The 20,498-nt window shown below is 39.0% G+C and overlaps 1 protein-coding gene across 1 annotated transcript; it reads right to left on the bottom strand.

Moving 5' to 3' along the window:
- Positions 1–2,987: 2,987 nt before the first annotated feature.
- On the bottom strand, positions 2,988–20,138 carry LOC311302767 (uncharacterized protein). The gene is made up of 4 exons (XM_084428808.1): positions 20,044–20,138; positions 17,943–18,191; positions 13,616–14,726; positions 2,988–3,828 (listed from the first exon to the last, which is right to left on the bottom strand). Exons 2-4 carry the CDS (start codon positions 17,998–18,000, stop codon positions 3,807–3,809), a joined length of 1,191 nt encoding a protein of 396 aa, XP_084284934.1. The 5' UTR covers positions 18,001–18,191; positions 20,044–20,138; the 3' UTR covers positions 2,988–3,806.
- Between the last annotated feature and the right edge of the window lie 360 nt (positions 20,139–20,498).

Below are 20,498 nucleotides of genomic sequence, written 5' to 3'. Positions count from 1 at the left end.
TGAAAATGTGTATATGGTCCTCCTCCTGCACATTTGTAAACACGTCAAGCGTGACCTTTTCAACGTAATTGCGTATTACGTGACGTCACGAACGCGCATCACAGAACAGAGCAAGGCGAGCGTTTGTGCTTATAAAACTTAAACTTTTTTATTTATTTTGGAAATGACCGATCGTTTCGCTAGATAAGACCCTTATTCATCGTCTGGTATCGTTTAAAGCCCTTTGAAGCTGCACTTAAACTGTCATTTGGACCTTCTACCGTTTGGGTCCCAATAGAATCCATTACATGGGGGGAAATCCTGGAATGTTTTCATCAAAAACCTTAATTTCTTTGCGACTGAAGAAAGAAAGACATGGACATCTTGGATGACATGGGGGTGAGTAAATTATCAGCAAAAGTTTTTTTGAAAGTGAACTTCTCCTTTAAGTAAAAATAGGTCTTTACAACTTTTACTTGTAACGGAGTAATATTTGACCAGTAGTATGGATTCTGTACTTTCACTCAAGTAAGGAAGTTGTGTACTTCGTCCACCTCTGGGTGAGAGTAGACTTAATAGATTCAGTGTACGCGAGAGTAGGAGCGGCTGCAGTGAGAGGAGGAGTGAAAGAAGCGCAGGCAAGCCGGACAGTTCTCATGTCTCGCAGTGGATCTGACACCTGTGAGATCAAAGATGGATATCGCGGGATTCACGCTCGTGCACAGTGTTGCTAATAAACTGGATGGAATTCAAGTTCTGTTGCTTTTATATGAAAATAAATGTAATGAACAAGACTTATTTAATTCCATTCCAAATACATTATCAATCTTTTTTTTCTTTAATACAGACATAGGCTATGTGTTTTATTTATTTATTTATTTATTTTTATAAAAATTACATTGCATAACCCATAGAGATTATGCTTGGGAATTTTATTCACACATAACGTATACACATAAAACGTGAACATAAATATTTTAAAAAGAGAACAATACATCACGGTTGTTTAAACCAATGAGCATTAAGCTATGTCGTCAGCAAGTCGTTTTCCATCATGCTTTTGATCAGCGCAGTCGGTGGAGAGCAACTGCGCGCGACTGCAGAATCCGACACGAGAGTTTTTTGACATACGTCAGCATGACATCAGGTCGGACCGCACTTGGACACATTTCTAACCGGCATGCATCTCGCGCTGATCACCGGTGATCGATTCTGCTCATCTCAAACAAGCCTAAAGCCTACTTTCTAAAAGAGCAAGCGAAATGACGCTGTTCGGCGGCAACCAGTCGGAATGTAGGCTACAAGTCTGAGAGGAATCCAGAGAACACAGTCCTGTAAACTTCGGTTCCGAGTCGGCGACCACATTAGTTCCCAAGCGAACTGGAGCAGAGGCGCGTAACACTACTTTTATAGGCAACGTTTTCGTTGCAGATAAATGCAGATTAGACTAGCACTTAACCATGACCTCAAAACACAAATGGCTTTTGATTGGATTTAATAAGCAAACATGTCACTATAATTAAGTTTTTTCCATCGATCAATTTCTTACTTTCACATTTAAAAGATTTCATGGTTAACTTATACCCTACTTGTGGTCAGTCTGCACAAATAACGATTAACGTGCTTTGCGGCCCCTTTGAGTAAAAAAAAAAAAAAAAAAAAAAAAAAAAATCATTCAATCTACAAGCGTCCACAAATCTTTCTACCGCGTTGTCGGCGGTGTGAACGCGCACTGAGACGAGCTGATCTCACCGTGAGAACATGCCGCTTTCCTCTCTCCGCTCTCGGATCGCGCGCTCCCGTTTGCTAATTGGCTCTCGAGCCTCGGAGGAGGAAACGGCGGAGTCAGCGGGAGGAGCAGCCGGACACAGTGAGCTCATGCCGGCTTAGACCCTCCATAGAGAGAGATGGCGCCGGTGTGACTAAATATTTTAGTTTTCTACAAATTTTGACTAGGATCCGTTTATGGTTTAAATATGTTTATTTTATATGCTTAAGATAGTATTTTTGGGAGGATACGGGGTAACATTTTTTTTAAGAAAAATAGTTTTTCACTCAGATCTCAGTGACTGACGCTCGATTTGTTTTCACACAATCACATGAACTCTCAACTGTCACAATCAATTCATCCTATCCAAACAACGACACGACAGTCATAAAGTTTAGTTTAGTAAAGTTATCACTCTGCACTTTTATGCTGTGCATCGGCCATTTATACTTTGGTATTTTTGTGCAATAAAACATAATCATAAGATACTATAAGATAAAGCAAACTAGTATTTTTTTCTACTGTATCTATTTGGCTACATTTGTTGCCCAATTAAAAATCTTTTAGACTAGACTATTCATTATGAATATTCAGTTTTGAATAATTTGACTAATTTGTAACACAAATAGGAGTTTGTCTTTGCATTTTTTATTATTATTAATGTTTTCCCAGATTTTGCAGTAACGTCAACACTTACTTTCACTTTCATTATTTCATCAGTGACAATAGCGCCCTCTTGTGCCCTACATATTCAAATAATGCCATTTCTGCATGTCATTGTTTTGTTACAATTTATATGAGTTTCTTCTGAAATGTGATGCTTCCTGAGAGGAAAAGATTGAAATTAAGGTTATTTGTTGAGGTAACCTGAACAAAAAATGAGAGGAGACTCAAAGGTTTTGTTTTTCAATCTGTTTTATATATAAATGTATATATGTAGCACGGTGGTCTTGTGAGGCACAACATTTAGTTCCTCCATATAGAGGAATTATACATATATAAATATATAAATTCATATATACAAACTACATATATAAATTTCTCTATATGGAGGAACTAAATGTTGTGCCTCACAAGACCACCGTGCTACATATATAAACATACAGTACTGTGCAAAAGTCTTAAAAGCATGTTAATATACCAGTTTCAATGTAAATATCAGTTTACTTTTCCAAACATTCTTTTTGCTATTAATTGTAATGATCCAGTGAGATTTGTGTATGCACAAGGAGTCTGACAACAGCCGGTATGATCTGATCCCACCATCATCGAGTGCATCTGTGATTACATGTTTAAGATGTAAATGTGTTTAAGTTGTAAACGTGTTTAAGATGTAAACGGGATGATTGCGCGACACTTACGTGAGACTGTTGCCATGTGTGCAAGTAGCAGAAACAACGAGGAATACCAGAGTAAACGTTGAAAACGTTTAATTTTAAAAGGTGTGAATGACGTTACAAAACATGAAAAATTATAAAATATAAAAGGAAAACAAGAGTGTCGCCAAATCAATTAAATAATCAAAACATAATCCCCATAACTATTTCACCCAAACCTCTAAACCACCCTATCAAAAGAAAAATGCAGAAACAAAACCCCAAATCTTCAGTGTATACGCCGCCTTAAATAAACTACGCTGTCTAAAAAAAAACAATAAATTCAATGCGTGGTGATCACTCTCCAACTAAATAACAGAAAACAATTCTAACTACCGTGGTCTTTAAAGATGGAACACACACACACACACACACACACACACACACACACTACGGACTTCTAGTGTTTTCTGGTGTTCTAACTCTAGACAGTGCATTCCATCGGCAGTAATACTAACAAACCCAGACTTCTATAATTCAATGCTAGGCTGCATAGATTAGGCCAGCCGGAACTGGGAACACTTCCTATAAATCCTGATGTACTCGTTACATCATGAGAAGAATGGTGTCCATGCTTATATTAGTCTCTCTGTTTATCCCGAGGTTTACCGCAGTCCGCGGGATCCAGATCTGATGAAGGACCAGCGCCTGGACGCGACGACAGCGCAGTCCTGAAGTGTCAGCTAGTCTCTCCCCTGTGAAGGCCTGTGAAAAAAACAAAAAAACATTTGACACAATCTGATTCCATATTGATTAAGTTGGGTCCTATCAGGTACAGTACATAAGAAAACAATCTCTCTCAACTAATGCTGTAAAGTAAACCATAAGGAACCCCAGTTGGTACATCATTCTAATATTTAAGGTTAAAATTATTTATTTGTAAGCTTCTTCTTTAAATCACACATAAGGAAGTTTCTATACTGTTATAATAAACTTTTAAAGGAACACTCCTCCGTTTATTTAAAACAAACCTTTCCTACATTTAGACAGGTGGGCAAACGCATCTTTTTCTCAGTGCATGCATTGATTTAGTTTGGCAGCGCTACCGCTAGCTTAGCTTAGCATAATGAATGGAATCCTGTGTTGCCAGCTAGCATGTGATTTAAAAAAAATATAAATAAATAAATTACTTCTTGTGGTCTACGTATTCACGAGTACAAATAGCATTGCAGATTAAGTTTTTGGGGCAGACCTGACCTGTTGAAAAGAGATGGTATTCATCCCTCCTGGGATGGTGCTGCTCTTCTCTCTAGTAATATGGCACATAGTCTTAGAGCTCAAACATGACAATCTGGGGCTCAGGTCAGGAAGCAGACAGACTGGCTAAACCGACCGTCTGCTAGCGGCCTCACGTCACCAAGGTCAGATAAATCCCATCACATCGAGCCTCTTTCACCTAGATATCATCATATAGAGACTGTGCCTGTTCTCCGAATTAAAAAAACGTTTAAACTCATCTAAGGTTTAAAATGTAATTAATGTTCAAAATATAAAAAACAGCTATAATACAGATGAGCAAATGCTAAAGCTTGGGTTGCTGAATATTCGATCGCTTACTTCAAAAGCACTCATTGTTAAAGGAACACTTCGACTTTTTTTTGGGACTTTGGCTCATTCACCGTATTCCCCAGAGTTAGATAAATCCATACATACCCTTCTCATCTCCGTGTGTGCCGTAACTCTGTCTGACGCACCCACCGCTAGCCTAGCTTAGCACAAAGACTGGAGGTAAATGGCTCCAGCTAGCATACTGCTTAGAGCCCTGTACGGGGCAAAACATCCAGCCCTAACTGAGACCTGGCCCGTGGTGTTCAAGCCCTAATCCGGCCCCTGCCCGAAAACGTCTGCAATTTTTCAGCCCGAACCCGACCCGAGACCAACATCAATATCACTTTAAGCTCTCTCTGACGTGCGCTGACTCTGCTACACACACACGCTACTAAGAGGTATAATTTTATTATAGGCCTCAAACATAACTAATTAGAATAAATTTTAACTGTCCTTAGGAAGACTGAACAAAGTGGACCTGCAATCTGTGTGAAAATAACAGCGTTTCGACGGCATAGCGGCAACGACACTCCACTACCACAACAACTCTTCTCCAAAGCAACATAAAATGGCCTTTCGCCCCCGTTATGTATTGTGTTCCCAGAGGAGGGGTTTATGTAAATATTGGGCTTAGTGATGTCAGCAAGCCCACAGGAATGTCGTGTAGTCCCTATCAGCCGTTTCTGTAGTTCTTAGAAATTGATTTCTTTAAAAGCAAATATCTCCCTTTGCTTTAAACTTTGAACATTGTAACTTTGCAGATGTTGTTTATGCTCAAACAGCAACATTACACACCAACTAAAGTTAGAAAAGTGAAATCGTGTTTTACCACCCCTTTAAAGAACCGCTCTAAAGCCCAAACAATCTCTGTTACCATAAATTATACATTTATCCCTGTAAAGCTGCTTTGAAACAATCTACATTGTTAAAAGCGCTACATCAAGTCAAGTCAAGTCAAATTTTATTTCTATAGCACATTTAAAAACAACAGAGTTGCGCCAAAGTGCTGTACAGAGCTACAGTGTGCAAATAAAAAGCATTAGAATAGACAAGACAAAATACAATTATAGACACGATTACACCCAATATAATCCATTTAATAGATCATATAAAATCAATCAAAAGAGACTTAATTAAAAGCCAGAGAGAATAAATAAGTTTTACGAGCCGATTTAAAACTGGATAATGATGGGGCAGACCTCACAGCGAAGGGCAAACTGTTCCAGAGTTTAGGTGCCGCAGCAGAGAAGGCCCGACCACCCTTGGTTTTGCAGCGAAAGCGCGGGACAGTTAAAAGAAGCTGATTACAAGACCTGAGAGTTCTTTGGGGAGTGTACAGAGTAAGAAGGTCAGATAGGTATTCTGGTGCAACACCGGATAACGCCTTGTACACAAAAACTGCTATTTTAAAATCGATTCTGAACTTCACCGGAAGCCAATGTAAAGTTTCTAGGATAGGTGAAATGTGATCTCTCTTTTTTGTACCGGTCAGAAGTCTCGCTGCAGCATTTTGAACAATTTGCAGGCGAGAGATTGTAGTTTGAGGCAGACCACAGTACAGGGAATTACAGTAGTCCAGCCGTGATGTAATGAAGGCGTGGATTACAATCTCTAAATCTTTCTGAGACAAGAAATGTTTTACCTTTGCAATCGATCTCAAGTGAAAGAAACTGCCTTTTACCACTGAGCTGACTTGTTTATCAAAGTTAAGTGCCGAATCAAATGTAAATCCGAGATTCCTTACATGAGGTCGAGCACTGACAGGGATCGAACCAGAATTAGAAGTAGATGAGAAGCTAGAGGGGCCTAAAGTCAAAATTTCGCTCTTACTTTCATTTAATTGTAAGAAATTATTTGCCATCCAACATTTGATCTCCTCAAAACAGTCACACAGTGCTTCCAGGGGATAAGACATATCAGTTTTTGCCGGTAGATAAAACTGTGTATCGTCAGCGTAACAGTGATAGGATATCCTATGTTTCTCAAAAATGGCACCCAGTGGCAACATATAGAGTGAAAAGAGGAGCGGGCTTAAAATGGACCCTTGGGGCACACCACAAAGGAGGGGAACAGATGTAGAAGTAAATTTCCCCATATTTACTGAGAAGGTTCTGTCTTTGAGATACGAGGCTAACCACTGCAAGGCAACACCCTGAATGCCCACCACTTTTTCCAAACGATGCAGCAAGATACTATGGTCGATCGTATCAAAAGCAGCACTTAAATCTAATAAGACAAGCACTGCGTGCGATCCGGTGTCGAGGATTTGCAAAAGGTCATTGTTGACCTTCAACAAAGCAGTTTCTGTACTGTGCATAGATCTAAAACCAGACTGAAAAGTATCAGAAATATTGGATGTACTTAGATAGGCATTCAACTGGCTATGCACAACTCTCTCTAAAAGTTTAGAAATAAAAGGCAACTTAGATATAGGTCTAAAATTATTGAGGAGAGATGGATCCAAATGGGGTTTCTTAAGCAGAGGGTGAACTACAGCATGTTTAAAACTAGCAGGGACAATTCCAGTCGCTAGAGAACTATTAATAATATCTGTTACAGCTGGGCACAAAGTTTCGAACACTTCCTTAAAGAGACGAGTAGGAACAACATCAGACTCACAACTGGAACATTTTGCCCTAGAAACAATATCAGCCAGCTGAGAAGAGGAAACAGGGTGAAAACAAGTTAGTGAATCGATTGGTGAGCAGGTCAGAGGTGGAGTATATATTACTGGCTTAATGGAACCCTTGATCGTCAAAACTTTTTCATTAAAAAACTGTGAAAAGTTCTCACATGTTTCTCGAGATAGAGCAAGAGTAGGGGCTGGTAATGGTTTTAGCACAGAATCAATTGTCTTAAACAGCATTCTCGGCCGGTTTGCATTTTCTGTGATGAGTTTTGAGAGGAATTTGGATTTTTCCTCTTTCACTGATTTTTGGTAAGTGATTAAGCATGCAGTTAAACATTCATATGAAATTTGAAGTTTATCTTTCTTCCACTTACGCTCTGCCTTACGACACTCTTGTCTAAGAGAGCGAGTAAAATCATTTAACCAAGGCTGTGAGGGGCCCTTTCCCTTAGCTTTCCTGGGCTTAAGGGGAGCAACAACGTCTAAAGAAATGGAGCAGGCTTTAGTAAAAACCTCCACCATCTCTTCAGTATTTAATTCGTCAAATGGGATGACATTCGTAAGGTTGGCCTGATAGTACTCAGAAAATAAGCTGGCAGTAGAAGGTTGGATAAAACGAGAGTAGTTCAAAGACTTTGAGCGAGTTGAGGTGGGAATAACACAAGCAGATTCAAACACAATTGGCATATGGTCTGAGATAGCAGCATCAACTACTCTCAGATTTGTTACGGGAAAACCATGTGACAACACCAGATCTAAAATGTGACCCAGATTATGAGTAGGGCTAAAGACTGATTGTGACAGGTTAAAAGATTCAATAAGACAAGAAAATTCTTTCACCAAAGGTTTAGATGGACAACAGATATGAATGTTAAAGTCTCCTAGAATCAACAGCCTATCACAACGGGATACAATATTAGAAAGAAACTCAGAGAATTGTTGGATGAAATCTTTGTTAAATTTAGGAGGCCTGTAAATCAATGCACATAATACAGGACTCCCTATGTTAATTCTCATTAACTGTACTTCAAAGCTTGAGTACACATCCGTTTGCAGTTGATTGTTTTTAAAATGATTTTTAAAAACAGTAGCAACACCCCCACCCTGACCGGAAAGTCTTGGGGTGGTAAAAAAGGCACAATCCGGGGGAGAAAGTTCACCAAGAGATGAGAATTCATCGGGTATAAATAAATGAAGATGACTTGACTTGACATAAGGCAATTTCCTAGGCAGATATTGGGGGGGGGGGGGTATTACGCAGAGATATTACGCAACACCTGAAAACTTCCGTCAACATACCGGCGTGAAAAGTAGCCGGCTGAGTAACCAAAGAGGGTGACTTCTCAGACAGTCAAGATCCAGAACCATACCTCTATGAACCAGAGTTTGAGAAGAGGAGCTGCTCGCTTTGGAAATAGATCGACAGGAGGAGGAGGTTGCGATCGCTCAACAGCCTGAGGACGTGAGGATGAGAGCCAACACGAACTGGTGATGTAAGTGTGGGGGAATATGCCAACCTATGCTGACTGAAATAGAGTGTCTGTGCTGTGGCGAGTGGGATAAGGTACTGTCATCGATGACCAGGCTCAATGTGGGGGGGATTTCAGGTGTGGCGTGAGAGTTAACACGAACAGATGAAATAAGTACAAAATTCTCACTTATTAATAGAATTGAACTATACTCCACAGTGATGAATCCCCCCCCAAAAAGCTGTAAGCTGCATTGGCATAGTAAGACCAGGATTTTTTGGATCACTGTGGTGAGTGGACCTCTGCCACTCTAGGGGGGTTCGGGGGCATGCTCTCCCGTCAGAAAATGTTGTGCTTTTAAATGTTAAATTCATCAATCTGGTGCAAATTAAACAAAGAAAGTTAGTTAGTTTTAGTTACAGTGTCTGTCTAACTACAATAATAGTTATAATATTAATAATATCCCATGATAGTAGCCTAATAGCCATCTATTGTAAAACAAATGCACTGAAATGCAACAAATGCCTTTCACCATCCACTTATTTAGCAGCTGTCGCATCAGTTGACATGCCATCTCATTTCCCCTCTTTCTTTTTCTATTTTTAGCCCCCGACAGCTTTTTTTGCGTTATCCATCTTTTTCTACAACAACTCACTAACTGTTACTCATTCCTGCTCGCTCAGAGCTCACGGCGCCTGCGCCCGCTCGCGATATTATCCCGCCCAGGGGCGTAGCACAAGATACCGGGCCCTATGCATAGGCAGTCCCGATGGGCCCCCATGTTCCTCAAAAAAATAAATAATGATAATAATATGGCCTCTGCACACATGAATCTGTAGACCCTATAGATATTTATAGCGTAATAACTATTAACTGTAATGCTTAGAGAATCCTGATAATTTGTCATGTGTGCACACACATTTCAAACCTCCTTTCAACATTCTCTAGCCTACTTTAATGTGGTTACTAAGTTTAAGCTAAATTATATTACAATTTTTTTTGTATATAACACCCAGTGGAGACAGGCAGAGGGTGTTTGGATCCCGAAGGAGGAGAAGTCTCAGAAAATCGATCAGTTCCGAACCATCTCACTGCTGAGTGTTGAAGGAAAGATCTTTTTCAGCCTCATTTCCAGGCGACTGACAGACTACCTCCTGAAGAATTCCTATATCGATACATCAGTCCAGAAGGGAGGAATCCCAGAGGTATCTGGATGTCTGGAGCATACAGGTGTGGTCACTCAGCTTAGTGACATTAGCAAGGGGCATTAGACATTAGCAAGGGGTGGGGACCAGTTAGTCAATCAACCAAGTTATTCAGCCAATACACTAAACGTTACATTTCATCTGACATTCATTCTGAAATTTAATTAGGAAATGAAAATATCCAGGTAACATAAAATATAGTCCAGACTTTAAGGACCCTCTCTCACTTTGGGGCCCTGGTAGGGTGACCACCTGCTAATAAGCCCAAGGGGGGACAAGGGGTATGTTTCTGAGGGACAATGTGGGACACTGCCTGGCGCGGCGGTGCCTCCACCCCACGGGCAGACTCACTGATAGTGGTTTACCCATTTCTAGCACATACCACCTTACATGGTATATTAATAATGCCCTATTCCCCTAAACATGTGTAATTGCTGATGTATGCTCATGAATAGGCCAACCAATGTGTATTTTTTTCTAAATAAAGATTCATAATATTTTGAACATTCAATGAATTGACAGATGCACTTCCACTTACGATTTACTATTTAATTTTATTTATTTTTCATTACAATTTATTCACTTTAAATAAATTATAATATATAATTATAGGATTAACAGGAATTGTAGTTACTCAACACTACAGGAACAGTAAAAAAAAAAGTATTTAAAAAAAAATACGATTGACATCGTAGCCTATTCCCCTCCATGTCCGATTGAGAAGGACGTTTTGCAAAGGTCACAAAAAGCCCTCTCGGTATCCCCCTCAACACCTTTCAGCCACAAATATTCATTTTCCCAGTCTTTCTTGTACCCACACCTTCTCTTTTTAATTGATGATGGCGGTGCCTCTCAGACTCAGTCTCTTTCTCCATTTTTCGAATTGGAAAGCGCGCATCTAAAAGTTCCTTCCCATTGTGTCTGGTATGCGCGTGCGTGCGCTGTCATGACAACAGCGAAAAAGTTGACGACAACCTAGTTAGCAGTTCAACTGAGGGGTGGGTGTGGCAACAGTAGCGTGCTGAACTGTCAAGTAATGTTCGTTTGGCTGCCTGGGGTTCGAGGATATAGAGCGACCAACTTTTTTTTGAGCAAGCATTGATTATGCGTGACACGGTCTAAATTTGCGGGACGCATGAATTGGGCTTCAAACGCTGTGCGCGCACGCGGGACGGGTGGTCACCCTAGGCCCTGGTAATCAGTACTGGTTTTACCCCCAGTCCGACGCCCCTGATCCCACCCATTTCTATGTCAAAATTATAAATAATGACATTGGCAACATCGCTGTCTGTATCTGACAGGACAGTTAACAATGTAAGCTAATTTACCTCAGGCTTTCTTTCCGACGTGCGGTGTAAAAGACTTTGAAAACATTTCTGCCCTAACGTTACTCTAACTCGTATTGGCTGTCATGTTTCGGCATTAGGAATGATGATTGTTTTTTAAAGCTGCGAAGTTTATGGTAACTTTATAGCGGGTAAATGCTGGCCTCGACCACGACCCACCCCATAAATATTTTCTCATCGGATCTGCACAAATCACGTAGGTGACCCATTTTGGTTTTAAAATGGCGAATTTCGCCGAAAGGTGAGGAGTTTTCATGCCTGAGTAATGTTGTTGCGTGATCGAGTTCGGCTCACGAGTAAACCGCTGTCTAGTATTGCTCTGAGCTGATAAAAAATGTGACCATTTAGTCTCAGTCTAGAGCCCTGTATAGTGCTGCATTTCTGCTTTACATGAGCGCCACCTACTGTCAGAGAGCGAATTTGTGTTTTTTTTGCATTGATTTGAACTGACAAATTAGACATTCCTGTTGGTTGAAAACGAGTTAACCCTCTGGGGTTGGCAAACGCGCCCGCAGTGTTGTGTGTAATGTGTTACTTCGGGTAAAAAGTAGTGTAACGCGCTACTACTAAAAATTTGGTAACGAAACGTAGTTCCTTTTTCAATTCGGCGCAACGTTACTTTTTCCATGGATATATTTGACAGTGACGCTGCCTCAGCTGCGTGCTTGAGAGAAGAGAACGGTTGAGAACTGAAGAGAACGATTTACTTTCATATTTATGTTTAAATTTAAATTAAATAAAAATTTTGCGCAATATAAGGAGACAAATGGAGTGGGCAGACATGATTTTGACCACTTTATTAAGTTTGTTTTTGTAGAAAGCATTTCTTTAAAGTGAATTTCGTTTTGTATTAATTGTATCTTAATTTTAATCAATGTTTTATCAACCAATTGCCTGAATTAAAGAACTATTTAGTTTCATATTTATGTTTAAATAAAATAAATAAAAAAATTATTTAATCTATGTTGATTATATGAAAAGTGAAAAGCCTGAGTAAGATCATAATTTTGCGCAATATATCGGGAGACAAATGGAGTGGGCAGACATGATTTTGACCACTTTATTAAGTTTGTTTTTGTAGAAAGCATTTCTTTAAAGTGAATTTCGTTATGTATTAATTGTATCTTAATTTTAATCAATGTTTTACCAACCAATAAGTAAATATAGCATTCAAAATAATCATGACATGTCATGGACCTGCGCGTGAACTGAAGCTCGTCTCCATACTGTAAATGAACCGAAACTCAGATAAGCTACTTGTCTCACAGACCAGAGAAATATATAGAAAGCTTGAATATGTGTACTTTTAAACAAAATATATATTTTTCTCTCAAAATCTCTTTTTTTTTCTCCTACTCCCTTGATAGAGTGAGTCGTATGTCTGAAAACTAAGCTTATGTCTTCTATCCTACACTATCAAGACGCGATTCGCACCGGTGTTGGAGAGCAGGGAAGCTTTATTGGCTGTTGCCGAAATTTAAAGTTCGGTGGATAGGGGGAGCGGAGAGAAGCGGCGCGGGCGCTCTGCTCATCGCGGAGTGTCGCACTCTACCCCATGATGCAGAGCCGGCTGAGAATAAAAAAAAAGAGAAGTTGCCGCACACAGCAGCGCCAATGAGAAGGACTTTTTTCTTTTGAAATTGATACTATTTTTCATAATAAAGAGCATAAAAGAAATACCGGTTATGTCCTCCATAGTATAACTTTATGTCTACATAATTTAGGATACAGATATTGTCTACAGATATTGGGTTCTGCCCAAAGTCAAGCAACATAAAAATAACGTAAAAATAACGTAAAAGTAACGAGTAACGTAAAAAGTTACTTTCCAAAGGGGGTAACTAAGTAACGTAACGAGTAATGAGCAAACACTACTTTTTAAAAGTAACTTCCCCAACACTGCACGCCCGTGCGTTTTGCTGGATTTTAAGCACGTCTATAAACTGAAACAAAACAAATAATTTTAAATGATCGCATTCAAACTGAAAACAAATATTCTCTGCTTAAGTAATTTGTATAAAACCAACAAGATGTCCAGTTTCTCAAGCGCTTGCTCATTATTTTTAATTTGACCACGGCCACGAGCACAAAAGAGATTTACATGCAAATCTCCACATGGAACGCGAACGTGCTCGTTGCTAGGGCTGAAACGATTAGTCAACAATATCTTTGTTGTCGAGTAGTCCTGTCCTCAACACACACCAGCTATAGGTGGAGAGGAGAGATTTGGCTATAGGGTGATGCGTGTTGATGTGTCTCACTTTGTTACTCAGCACATGAAAATAAACTACTTACAGTGATCTCAGACTGAGGTGATGTGGTTTCTCTCCAGTGTGGATCCTATCATGTCTTTTCAGAGATGATGATCGACTGAATCTCTTGTCACAGTGTGAACACTTGTAAGGTTTTTCTCCATTGTGGATCCTCTCATGTCTTTTCAGAGTTGATAAGTGACTGAATCTCTTGTCACAGTGTGAACACTTGTAAGTTTTTTCTCCACTGTGAATTCTCTGGTGTTGTTTTAAACACTTTGCTGTTGTAAAAGTCTTCTCACACTCAAAGCACATGTACTCTCTCACACCAGTGTGAATTTTCTGATGTGTGTGTAAATATTGCAGCACTGAAAAACTCTTTCCACACACAGAACATGAATGCGGCTTCGTATGAACTGTCAGGTGTCTCTTCAGCTCTGATGCACTAAGAAATGTTTTGCCGCATTGATCACATGAGAACGGCTTCTCTCCGGTGTGGATCATCATGTGTTTCTTAAGATTACCTTTGCATGAGAATCTCTTTTCACAGTGATCACACATGAATGGCTTCTCTCCCGTGTGGATCCTCATGTGAACATCAAGTTGCTTTTTGCCAGTGAAACACTTCCCACATTGATCACACGTGTGCGGCTTCTCCTTCGTATGAACTCTCAGGTGTGACTTCAGGTGTGATGCACTTAGAAATGTTTTGCCGCACTGATCACATGTGAATGGCTTCACTCCAGTGTGGATCATCATGTGAACCTTAAGATGTTGTTTGTATGTGAAACTCTTCCCACACTGATCACATGAGAACGCCTTCTCTCCAGTGTGGATCCTCATGTGAATCTCAAGATTTCCTTTCTTTGTGCAACTCTTTCCACACTGAGTGCAGGTGAAAGATTTCTTGGCTCTTTTCTTTATAAATGTCTTTTTAGTCTTTGAGCGACTCAAAGGTTTTCTTTCAGGATTGACATAATGTACCTCCTTCACTTCACTCAGTTCTTCTCTCTCCTCCTTCACTTCACTCAGTTCTTCTCTCTCCTCCTTCACTTCACTCAGTTCTTCTCTCTCCACCTCCACTTCACTCAGTTCTTCACTCTCCTCCTTCACTTCACTCAGTTCTTCACTCTCCTCGCTCTCTTCCATCAGATCTGAAATCAAAGAGAAAATTATTAATTTAATCTTCAGTACATCAAAATAATTCAAAGAGAGAAATATAATGTGAAAGGACATGAAAGTGAGCCCTGATGTAATAGTAGAAAGTAGACAACGGTTAAAAAAATATTATGATAATTTGATGTCTTTTTATAAATTGATTATATGTCCTTGAAACTTTCCAAAAATGAGGAAAATTTATCTTCCAATTATTATTTTTAAAACATTATAGGCACAAATCCCATGTTTCTTTAGCAAGAACTATTACATATATTTGGTAAATGAAACAATTATCTAACATGATATTAACATTATAATACACAATACTGCCATATTTTGACACCAACTTTGAGATTGATATTTATTTGACTAAAACCGTTAATTATTAATGGCCGTTCACACTAGACTTTTCCTTGCACTGACTTCCATTCATGCGCATGTGAAAGTGGGACACCAGAAACACAAGCTCAAGTGAATTACCCTGTGAGAAATAACACAAGCGTTTATTAGCATTACCCGTGTCCTACATGTTTCACTCAACCCTGTTTCTCCTGACATGATTTTCCTCCTTTCAAAAACAGAGCATTTCTTAAAACTGTGACACACAGGAAGTGACATCATCTGGGCTCTTTCTACTGCATGATGGGAAGACAAGAAAATAATCTCAATCGATTGTCTCAGTTTTTACACAAACTGTAGCACTGACTGTATTCATCAACCCTGTTACCAAAGTTACTCCAAGAAGAATCTCTATAACTAGGCCTGTCACGATAACAAATTTTGCTGGACGATAAATTGTCCAAGAAATGATTGCGATAAACGATAATATTGTCGTTCTGAGACCATTTTTATCTAATATAATGATAATGGCATAATAATGCAGGTACAACTTTTCAAAGACCTATAAACCTTTATTTCTAAAGAATATTAAACATTGAAAACGGAAAACATTTTAAATATCCACAAAAAATTAACAAAACAACCAAAAACAATAAAAGCAATGGACTCTCAGTGTCTGTTAACACAAAAATTTACTTGAATAAATAACAAAAACAATAAATAAAATGGATGTAAACAAAATTGCACTTCAAAAAATATTAAACATTAGGCTCAGACATAAATAGTGATGCATTCCATAACAGGCAAAACTGCCAGTTAGGACCTTTGTACACAAATAAAAAAGGCTCAACAGGCCATATCACACCATTGTGCACTGTCCTCCTGTTACTTTGTCGACTAAACAAACGCCCAAGTGATTGTGTACTGTCGGGAAGACAGAGACACACTTTATTGCGTGTATATGCTACGCACTGAAAATACTTGGTTAGGATTAAGGGGTGAGGAGTGCGTGCGTATCATATGCACGCAAAAACTTTTTTTTGGCGTATAAATGGCACGAGAAATAACATCCGTGGTATAGATACGCATTTTCATAAGATCGGGCTCGACATACCGGATCGCTCAGGTTAAGTGGTTCACCACGATCATTCGGTTTGAATCCGAAGTGCTCCCACACCACTCCATTTTTTTTCTTTTTTTTTCTCTCCAACTCACAACTAGCGTCTTCTCTCTCTCCTGGCAGTCGCCGCAAGCAGTCCCGCTTTCCCACACAAAGACCATGCAACTGACAAGAGGGCTTACTCCTCCTATACGCTAAGGAACCGAGAGTGGTCATCCAAAAAAAAAAAAAAAACCAGCAGGGCTCCAAATTGTGACCAATTTTTGCCACCATTTTTCCTGCCGGTGCGACCACATATTTATTTAGGTCATGCTGGTGCGACCATAGCGTTGCTGAGCAGCGAATGCAAAAAAAAAAAAAGCGCCCCAAACTTGCCAGTCGCGGGCCGATCTCGATCACACAACACTGTTACTAGGAGATCCAGACTCTGGAGATCCAGTGAAGAAATCCATTGAATTCGCTTCAGAATTAATATCATCATCGCTGCGAGTTCCAGTGAGAAACATTCAAATTCAACTAACCCTAACCCATAGATATCAGATCAAACAGCGCTGACGTGGAAACAAGAGAAACACTTATAGAAGGCTTTCAGTCCACAAATCAGCAACATTCACCATGGATTTAGGCTAATGTAGTAACTCTAACCATAACTACTTGGTTACTAACGTAACCTCAGTTCCCTGAGATGAGGGAACGAGTATTGCGTAAGGCTAGCTTACGCTATGGGAAAACCTCTTTTTCTCCAGAATACTGAAGTTACACTTATCATATCGAGAATATTGAAGCAAACTTTTTAAAACGCAGTGCAGCTGCACAGCGAGCACAACTGAACGCGAGAGCGGTCATTGGCTGTGCTGCGGCAACTTCACGAACCTGTGGCGAGGCGGCTTTGACGCCAGAACCAATCAGGACGCCTGGCGTGTCAGGGCCCGCCAGATGGGCGTGGTCAGAGGCTATATATTCTCGAGGAAAGGAGGTTTTCCCATAAAAAAACTATAATATCATGTGTTATTTTTAATGTGATAACACATTTTGTTCATCCTTCAAAGATTCCACTAAAACTAAACATTTTAAGATGTAGGAAAACTCTTATTTAAACACTAAATTACCACTGTAAATAGTAGGATGATTATTGGCTATTTTCACTCCCTAATGTCAATTTTTTCACTCATTTTGCTTTTAATTAATATTAAGACATTATGAATGATAGTAATTAAAGTTAATGTCATCTACACCCTAAATTAAGCTTAGTGCTTTATTGTCAGCCCCAGCACCACCAGATACTCTCTGCAGAACTCTGGTGCCGCCGCCCTCAGATGCTAGTCTGGAGCCTGTGAACTTAAAGGAACACGCCGACTTTTTGGGACTTTGGCTTATTCACCGTTTACCTCCGTTTACCTCCAGTCTTTGTGCTAAGCTAGGCTAGCGGTGGGTGCGTCAGACAGAGTTACGGCACGCACGGAGATGAAAAAGGTATGTATGGACTTATCTAACTCTGGGGAATACGGAGAATAAGCTAAAGTCTCAAAAAGTCGGCGTGTTCCTTTAAAATAAAACTGCATATTGTAAAATCTGTACGTTGTCTATTTATTATTAAAGAATTTGTCAGTAAAAAAAGTTAGTCTGGAGCCCTGCCCAGAACATTCTGTACCATTTCATAGTTGAACTGTTTATCTAAATGTGCTGAAGTGCTTGAATGTTTCTAACATGAATGTTCTTCAGCATCGGGAATGAATGAAGAATAAACACCAACCTCTTTGTTCTTCAGTATCTTCAGTGTGTTTCATTCTGCAGGGTTCTGGATCACTCATGTTCTCACTGTCCTCTTTAATAAACTCAGTCTTTGCAGATTTCAGCTCTTCCTGATGCTCGTCTTCACTTGTAGCTGATGGGAATTTACAGCATTTATTGGGGAATTACAGTGGGAGGAGCTTCACTGATGATGTGATTGCTGTTGGGAGGAGCTTCACTGATGATGTATTCTAGCATGGGAGGAGCTGATCTGCCAAAATAAAAAAAATCAATCATGTGTTTCAAAAAAAAAAAATTACGACACTTAATTTATGTAGGTCTATCTATTTATTAGACATCCATCTATTTGTATTGCTAATCCCAAATATTATTCTGCTTCTTCATAAAAATACAGAAATTAATATAAATAATTTAAATTCTTCCAATTATAAATAATGGTAAGAAAAACAGTTAAAATCATAAAAACAGAAATAAATCTGCATATAGTAGCCAACAAATCCCCTCAGTCAGCTGACACCAATGAAATGAGCTTTAAGTGTAAATTTACAGGAGATCTGAAGACATCAGCATAATAAATGAGGTGAAAACAGGAACTATTGTCATGAAATAAAGAGTGTTTTCAGCAGATCTGTTAATATTGATGAGCCTCAGACTATCAACACTCATTCAACAAGCCATTCAGGACCATCAGCAGATCATCTCACTTTATTCTGAGTGTTTGCTGTTAGAAACACATTATTTGAGTCAGGATTCATGATAAAAGCCTGTAAAACTGCTATATTGGAAAACAATACTGTAATTGTGATATACTGTAATCATACTGTGATAAAACATCAATAACACAAAAACAATCACTAACTAGAAAAAAAGTTTGTTGAGACAAACTTTAAGTTGGCTTGAGAAAGCCGGACCAGAGAGTTTGAAGAAGTTTAAAGTAGTTTGAAGTTTAAAGTAGTTTAAATTTTGATTGATAAATTAGTGAGAAAGAATAGTTAGAAAGAAAGAAAGATACATTTAAAAGAAAGATTAGTTTGAAAGAAATAGATAGATAGATAGATAGATAGATAGATAGATAGATAGATAGATAGATAGATAGATAGATAGATAGATAGATAGATAGATAGATAGATAGATAGATGTGAATTAGTACATAGAATAGTAGTTTAATTGAGTCTAGGGCTTCAGGGATTTTAGATTTAAGTTTTTGTGTTTGTGCACTAATAGGCCACCGTAGTCTTGGCTCATTTTGAGCAGTCTGCAATGAAAGTCTATGGGATTTTTATGGTTTTTAATATGAATTTTTAAGAAAACTTAAAGTCAAATCAGTCTGAAAAGATATAGCACACTAAGTCAGAACAGTCTGAAGGTCTGACCCGAGTTTGGAGTATGTAGAGTTAAAGCTCTAGGAGGAGTTAGAGTCAGATTTTTTAGTCTCAGAAGAATAATAATAAGTTTAAATAGGATTTCAATAAGTTGACTTTCTCAAGCCAACTTAATGACACTCATCTCCATCAACCACTACAGAGAAATAATTATAGCAGCATAATATGTCCACATTAATCTAAATCTAGTTTGATTTTGACATTAATCAAGTAAGTTACTTAGATCTATCATTAAAACAATATGCGCTGAAACTAACAATGATCATAAAACATTTAAAACTAAAGAGCATCACAAAGTAATATTGTTCAAGAGTAAAACGCTATTCAGTTATTAACATTTAGCCTAAGAGTTGATTTAATGTCTCACGTGGCTCATTATAGGCTCAACGTAAAGTAAGAGATCGATTCACATAATTCCTCTCACAGATCTCATTACCTCTTGACTCGACATTCAGTAGCAGTTCTCACTCCAAACATCGAGACAATCACACAAACGAACACAAACTCGCTCAGGTCTGAATGAACTCAACATATTCTCCTCATGCTCGCTGATGCTGCACTAAATGTTTATTTCAGAAGGAAGACGCCAGAAAAAGACGCACAAGTATCGCTGTGATCGATGAAAACAATACAGAAATGAGCCTGTCGCTTAATCAAACTGTATAAAGTGTGTGTGATGGTTGTGTAAATATGAGAAATACCGTGAACTGCTCTCCTCACCTCAGAAGTCTCGACGGTGCGTCCCAATTCGGTACTATATCCGCCCTAAATAGTCTTAGAAAATAGAATCAGTACATCCCAGATCGTAGTATGCTAGTTCCAAAGATACCCGTATGGTATACTATTTCCGGTCAGAATCCGGTTAGAACTACAAACACGAGTGAAAAGAGCTAAAAAACTACAGACTTGGAAGACGCGAGTCCGATGGTTATGTTTAGATAAAGGGGTTTGAGTGATTAATTATCAGTATCTAACCTGACGAACATGTATTTATTAAATTTAGGCTATATTGCGTCTGCAGCAGCATTGTGAACTTTTGTAAAGATACGTTTAGCCATTAACTTTTAAATGCATGTTCATAAACAATGGTAATATACATTTTCCCCCCTCAGCGCTGGCCGGGTCATTGTTCATTCATATGCTAATTACTAATGAGGCTGGAATGAGGCACATGG

This window comes from Rutilus rutilus (genome assembly GCF_951802725.1).
Source record: "Rutilus rutilus genome assembly, chromosome: 1".
Lineage (NCBI taxonomy): Eukaryota > Metazoa > Chordata > Actinopteri > Cypriniformes > Leuciscidae > Rutilus > Rutilus rutilus.
Note: the sequence above shows the minus strand (reverse complement) of the source record. Positions and strands in the feature narration are given on the sequence as shown.

What these genes read in the sequence shown, in the direction of transcription:
- LOC311302767 (XM_084428808.1), bottom strand. Translation starts at nt 18,000, where the DNA reads ATGAGTGATCCAGAACCCTGCAGAATGAAACACACTGAAGATACTGAA. An exon ending in AGATACTGAAGAACAAAGAG is followed by an intron (nt 14,727 to 17,942) that starts GTTGGTGTTTAT and finishes CTTTGATTTCAG; the next exon opens with ATCTGATGGAAGAGAGCGAG. An exon ending in CACCTCAGTCTGAGATCACT is followed by an intron (nt 3,829 to 13,615) that starts GTAAGTAGTTTA and finishes TTTTTTTCACAG; the next exon opens with GCCTTCACAGGGGAGAGACT.